General features: G+C 42.8%; 1 protein-coding gene across 8 annotated transcripts in view; it reads right to left on the minus strand.

The window, feature by feature from the left end:
* Positions 1-6,391, minus strand: part of SPATA7 (spermatogenesis associated 7) — a 30,269-nt gene extending 23,878 nt beyond the window's left edge. For 7 of the 8 annotated variants that reach the window (XM_036882470.2, XM_036882474.2, XM_036882472.2 and 4 more), the window contains exon 1: positions 6,230-6,391. In XM_036882470.2, coding sequence (XP_036738365.2) covers positions 6,230-6,248 — 19 coding nt within the window. In that variant the 5' untranslated portion in view covers positions 6,249-6,391. The remainder of the gene's footprint in view (positions 1-6,229) is intronic. The other variant, XM_057488239.1, reaches the window with a different exon arrangement.
* Positions 6,392-6,783: the final 392 nt, after the last annotated feature.

Genomic DNA, 6,783 nt, shown 5'->3' on the forward strand with positions numbered 1-6,783 from the left:
ATATAATCCTCTCACAAAGTAGATTAATAAACTAGAAATTATATAATATACTGCTACTATAAAATAAGCATATAAAAATGTCAGAATCAGAACTTTATGATTAAAAGATGTCTTAAAGTTCAACTAGTCCATCCCACTTGCTTGGATCCTATCTGAATATCTTATATTTAAAAGCACCTTTAGCAATGGAAAATTCACTATCTCTCTTAAAGTCAGTGTCTTATCTCTCAGACCAGATGAGCTGTCAGAAAATAAGATATATACCTCATCACAAAATAATTTCTGTCCCCAAAAAGTGATTGTGTTTTGAGCCTCCAAGATAGGAAGGCTGAGTCACAGAGTTTAATGGAATTTTGCATGTAAAATATGAATAGTATATCCCCAAGACATGTCTTAAGAGAGTGAAATGGCCAATCTGCTGTCAGGTTGGCTGCTATAAGCTCTAAAGGTGTGGGGAGAGCACAGATAAAACTGGAAGAAATATGCATGACTGAAAATAGAAAAAGAGGTATCAAGATAGTAGAACTAAAATTGAAAAACAACTTGAGATAAGAATATCTAAGAATCTATTTCTACATTACAGGCCACAGAGCAGGAAGGAAAAAAATTAACTTACTTAGGAAAAGAGAACTCAAGGTGATACCATCTGAGTTGATAACAAAAGTCATGAATTTAGCATAGTTTCTACAAGGAAAGAAGGGGATCTGAGACCTGAACTGCAATATAATGAGTTACAAGAAATATACGTTTGGTCATTCAGATGACCACAACTATATTTCTCAGGTATATTTGGTCTTTGTCCACAGCTCCTGAAAACACTTCAGAGCCTTAAAGATGAATGGGTGTCTTGTTATGTTAAAGAGAGACTTTTAGACCCCCACAAAAGGGTGGTGGCTGCAGGTTGAATCAGCCTGTGGTCAATGATTTAGTCAAACGTGATTATGCAATGAAGCCCTCATAAAAACCCATGAGAAGAGCATTTCTCTCTCATTTTTTTTTTTTTGCACCTGCTTCTCTGCGAGTGTTTCTGTGCCAGAAAGCTTCCATGTGCCACCAAGCCAGGCCACAGGCTCCACGAGGTTAGAAGCTCCTTTTTTAGAACCTTGCTCTATGTATCTGAGGTAGGGCAGGGACATGCAACAAGCATCATGATTGACTTTTCCTGCCTATGATGAAAAATGCCAAGATATACACAATATAGTAAGAACAGGAGGAACTCCATCTTAAGGCTAAGATTCCGTTAACAAAACAAAACAGAGTTAGGAGGTAAGATTCCTAACATATTCTTTGGTAATCAGCCAACAATCTATCTTAAGGCAGGGCAAGTAGTCCTGATATGTTCCCAGTGCTTGAAGGTAACCACTATCTTGGAGAACAGGATCAATACATTGCTTGTGTTAAGTTTATCTTACAGAATATCTAGAGGACTAGTGGATGGTGACATAATATCTCTCACTGGAGAGAGACATCATGAGACCACAAGTCAAGCCTACATTGTCCCCTCCTCCCCTGTCCTTTTGCCCCATTCTTGAAAGCTTTAAAGGACAGAATCCTAAACCCTTATAAGTACCTTATCTCTGAAGTTGCCCACAATCGCCTTTCTTTGAGCATGTACTTTTTGCCTTAAAGACCTTTCTGCTCAAATTACTGTGTTTTGTTACTTTGCTATTTCATTCTATTTTCTATACTTAAGCACAAGTCTTCACTCTCTCTGCCCTAATCCAGATAAGTAGGGAAGGCTACTGAGATCTCTGATTTGGGCTTTTGCAATTCCTTTCGCCTGGGTGACCCAGACAGGACTGCAGCTGGTCGTCATGCTCTTTCTCTCCTGGCTTTAAGAGTTGGCAAGGGACTTGCCCTATGCGAAGAAGCAGGTGTTCAATGAGCTTCCCTTTCCTCTTAATGATCTTCCTTACTCTCTGCTGCCTGAAAGGCAGCTGCCATTCCCTGCTACTCCCTTCCTTACCTACTGAGAGTTTTTTCTCATTCATTCAAGAACCCTCCCCAGCCCAGGTTGAGGTTTCACCTACTGTGCAGGGAGAGACCTACCCAGATGCAGCTGCCTGATATCTTGGTCTGGTTATTAACTTGTATCTTTTTTGGTAAATTTAAGTGTTTTCCTGAGTTCTGTGAGCTACTCTAGCAAATTTATACAACCTAAGGGTGAGATCACTGGAACCTCCAATCTGTATCTGGTTGGTCAGAAGCACAGGTAGCAGCCTGGGGCTTGCAACTGGAGTCTACAGTGGAGGGTGGAGGGCACTCTTGTGGGATGCAGCCTTTCACCTGTGGAATTTGGTTCTGGCCCTGGGCAGACAGCATCAGAATTGAGTTCTCAGACACCCTGCTGGTGTTTGAGAACCTCTTGGTGTCCTCCGTGGGAAGACCTCCCACCCCCAACCTGCTCCCCGTACACACACTGGAATCGGGTCTGGGAACCAAAAAGGAATTGATGTGGAACACACAAACATAAACAAAGCAAACCAACCAACAAACTCTCAAGTAAACCTAATTTGTCCAAAAGAAGAAGTGTTTGACTTGCTTGCCCAGAATGCAATGCCCCTTTATCTGGAAACAGAACCTCAATTTGCCTTTGGGGAACAATTTCTCTCTTACTCTTAGCCAGGTGGTTCAATTAGAGCTTATCCCCCTACACAGAGGCAGGCAGAGAACCCAAATCTAGCCAGCTATGTTGACTGAATGAGGAATAACTACGTGACCCAAGTCCAGCCAATGAGACATAATTCTGGGACTTTTACTGGAAATCTTAAGGAAGAGATACTTGTTGCAATGGGCTTGCTAAACTCAGTGTTGGGCATAGGTAAGTCTGGTACAGCCGGTGGCTGTTTTCCACCATAAAAGGGGAAGCTGCCTGAGAATGAAGCCTACAAAAAGGAAAGTGGAACCAAGCCAGATTCCTGGCAATACTGTTTGAGTACCTAGATCTAAACATGCTTACATGCTTGAAGCTCCATCCTTCCTAGACTTTTCTGTACAGAAACTAAAAAATTTCCATTTTAGCTTGAGCCAGTTTGAGTTGGTTTTTTTCCACTTGTAGTCAAATGCTAACTTACTGAATACTAACTATGCCAGGCACTGTTCTAATAATGATTTTTTTTTTTTGCAGCTGAATGAATAGCATCTCTAAATGATTTGCAGCTCTATGTTCATTTAATCCCTAACACAATCCTATGAGACGGGTACGATCATCCTTCTCACTTTAGAGATGAAGCACAGAGGTAAAGAATGTAATTTGCCCAAGATCACACAACTACTATGAGACAGATTTTGGATCTGACCCCAGGAAGACTAGCTCCTAAGTCTTAACCATCACACTATCTTGGTTAATATAAATTGCTCACTACTTTAACCACGCTCCAAGCTATTATATGATATTAAGCTAAGAAGATATCTTAACTGTATATACTTTATCCCCTCCAAATTCTTTTCTAATGTAGGTATGTTTCACCATAGTTCACAGAAAAATGAAAAACAGGTATCTCTAGAAAGCTTAGTATTAAGTCAGAGAATAAATGACAAAAAAGAAAATAAATAATTTTTTTACTTAAAAATTTTTAAATAGATTTACTTTAATAAAGTATTAATTTTCTTAATATTTTGTGCTCTGTAATCATCAAAGGTAACCTCTTAATGAAATCTAAGAAATTGAGAAAGTGTATTATTTTCAATTAAGCATTTTAGCTAGGCTAAAATTATGATTTCCTCTTAATAATAATTATGGTATATGAGAACTGACTATCCCAGATATTTCATAAACATTACATTTATCTTACAAATTCAAAATCAGTAACAATGTTTGACACTATAAATTATATAATGTCCTAAAAATGAAGCTAATTAAATTTGTTCAGTTATAAAACTATAAACTTTTTTACATTTTGACATGAACCTAATTTAAAAAATAATTCAATAAACAAATACCAAGAATTTCCTAAGTCTGTTACAGGCATACCTCATTTTATTATATTTGCAGATAATTGCATTTCTTACAAACTGAATGTTGTGGCTAACCTAGGTTGATCAAGTCTACTGGCACCGTTTTTCCAACAGCCTTTGCTTACTTTGTGTCTCTGTGTCACATTTTGGTAGTTCTTACAATATTTCACACTTTTTCATTATTCTATTTGTTATGGTGATCTGTGATCAAATCTTTGATGTTACTATTGTAATTTTGAGGGGGGGGGCACCACAAACTGTGCCCATATTAAGATTATGAATTTAATAAGTGTTGTGTGTGTTCGGGCTGCTCAACCGACTGGTTGTTTCCCTGTCTTGCTCCCTCCCCTCAGGCCTCTTTATTCCTTAAGATGTAATATTAAAGTTAGGCCAGTTAATAACCCTACAATGGCCTCTAAGTGTTCAAGTGTAAGGAAGAGTTGCACGTCTCTTAAGTTAAATCAAAAGCTAGCAATTATTAAGCTTAGGGACGAAGGCATGCCAAAAGCCAAGACAGGCCGAAAGCTAGGTGCCAAACAGCCAAGTTGTGAAGGCAAAGGAAAAGTTCTTGAAGAAAATTAAAAGTGGTACTCCAGTGAATACATGAATGATAAGAAAAGTGAAACAGCCTTTGTGATATAATGAGTTATAAAAAATACATAGTCGGTCATTCATATGACCGACTATGTATTTCCCAGGTAAATTTGGTCTTCATCTGCAGTTCCTGAAAACACTAGAGTCTTAAAGGTGACACAGGTGTTTTGTCATGTTAATGAGAGACTTTTGGACCCTCACCCTGAGGCAGGGGCTGGAGGTTAATCAGTCAATGGTAAATAATTTAGTCATGATTGACTATGTAATGAAGCCCTCAAAAAAGCCCTGACAAGAGTTAAAAAAAACCCTGCTTGCTCTGCTCTGCTCTGCTGGGTTGGATCCTGCTTCTCACTAGGAGAGAGCGTCTATGCTTGGGGAACAAGAAAGCCTCCACGTGCCACTGAGACAGGCTTCAAGCTCCAGGAGGATAGCAACTCCTTTATTTGGGACTTTGCCCTGTGTATCTCTTCATCTGGCTGTTAATTTGCATCCTTTATTAAACTGGTAAACTTGAGTGTTTTCCTGAGTTCTGTGAGGGGCTCTAGTAAATTCATGGAAACTAAGGCAGAGGGCGTGGGAACCTCCAATCTGTAGCTGGTAGGTCAGAAGCACAGGCAAACTGCCTGGGGCTTGCGACTGTCATCTGGAGTGGAGGGTGGAGGGCAGTCTTGTAGGATGGAGCCCTTAATCTAGGGAATCTAATGCTTTGTCAGGGCAGCTAGCATCAGAACTGAGTCGAGCTCTCCAATACCCTGCTGGTGTTTGAGAATTGCTTGTGTGTGTGTGTGTGTGTGTGTGTGTGTGTGTTGGGGTGGGGTGTGTGTGTGTGTGTGTGTTGGGGTGGGGTGTGTGTGTGTGTGTGTGTTGGGGTGGGGTGTGTGTGTGTGTGTGTGTGTCCCATATACTTAACACATATTGGAACTGGGTCCAGGAAAGCGAATTAAATTATACTACTATTACTGCTATGTATAATATTGTTATTGTTATACATATATGTAGGAAAAAAATACACCATTGCATCTGGTGTTGGAGGAGAGGGACTAATAGCCTTATTACTGATAGGGAGAAAATTTGGTCTGTATAGAAGATTAAACCAGCAACATTTCCTTAAACCAAAGCCTAATCCAGGGCAAGGCCCCTAAATCTCTTCAATTCTATGAAGGCTGAGAGAGGTAAGGAAGCTGCAGAAAAAAAAGCTGGAAGCTAGCAGAGGTTTGATCATGAGTTTTGAGGAAAGAAGCCATCTCCATCACGTCAAAGCACATGAAGCAGTTACGTGCTGATGAAGAAGCTGCCACAAGTTATCCGGAAGATCTGGCCAAGGTAATTAATGAAGGCGGCTACACTAAATAACAGAGTTTCAATGTAGACGAAACAGCCTTCTACTGGAAGAATACACGACCCCGAGTTCATGGGACCGGGCTTCCTGCAGTCAGGGCGACGAATTCTGAGCAAGAAGCGGACCTGCCCAACGGACAAGCAGAGCCTCTTCCTGTGTGAGGGCTCTGGAGAGCTCGCAGCCACAGTTAGGTCACACTGGGCAACTCATCGGGGCACCCGGAGCGCCCAGGGGCGGCCTCCACCCGCGCACCCGCGACCTGGATCCAGGATCGGAGGTTTAGGGCGCCGGCCGCCGCTAGGCGCCAGGCAGCGATCGCCCGCGAACGCGGCCCTTTACCTCTTCGGCTGCCATCCATGCTTAGATCCTCTTGCAGCCGCCGTGGGGACACCCTGGGTTCCCTTCGGTCCTTTCCGGGGCCGGGCTAGCCGCAGCAGCTGAAGACTGGCAAGAGAAGCAGCTCAACGGAGCCCGTCGCCAGGCCGGTTGCTAAGGGCCGGCAGCGCGGCGTCGGGATTGTGACGTCACGCCGCAGGGACGTGGGCTCTCGCGGCCCCGCCCCCGGGGGTAACCGGGGCGAGAAGGAGGGTGGTCGAGAATGGAGGGACGGGGCGGGGCAAGTGCCGCAGCGTCAGCCTGGGGCTGAGGGAGCCTGCCGGCAGTCCCCAGCGCGGCCGCCTGTCAGGGTCAAGCCACCTAGCACCGGGCAGGCCTTGTCCCTGCGGGAAGAGCGGAGAGAGAATGTGGTTTCATCTGGCATCCACGTCCCCTGGGTCCCGGCAAAAATCAAATTCAAAAGCTGGTTGAAGTCAGTAACATTTAACCAGTCCCAGGTAATTAAGTTTCAAAGCAGGGAACATCTGGGTTATTGAAAATCGTGGCGATGAAAAAAC

This window comes from Manis pentadactyla, chromosome 11 (assembly GCF_030020395.1).
Source record: "Manis pentadactyla isolate mManPen7 chromosome 11, mManPen7.hap1, whole genome shotgun sequence".
Taxonomy (NCBI): Eukaryota; Metazoa; Chordata; class Mammalia; order Pholidota; family Manidae; genus Manis; species Manis pentadactyla.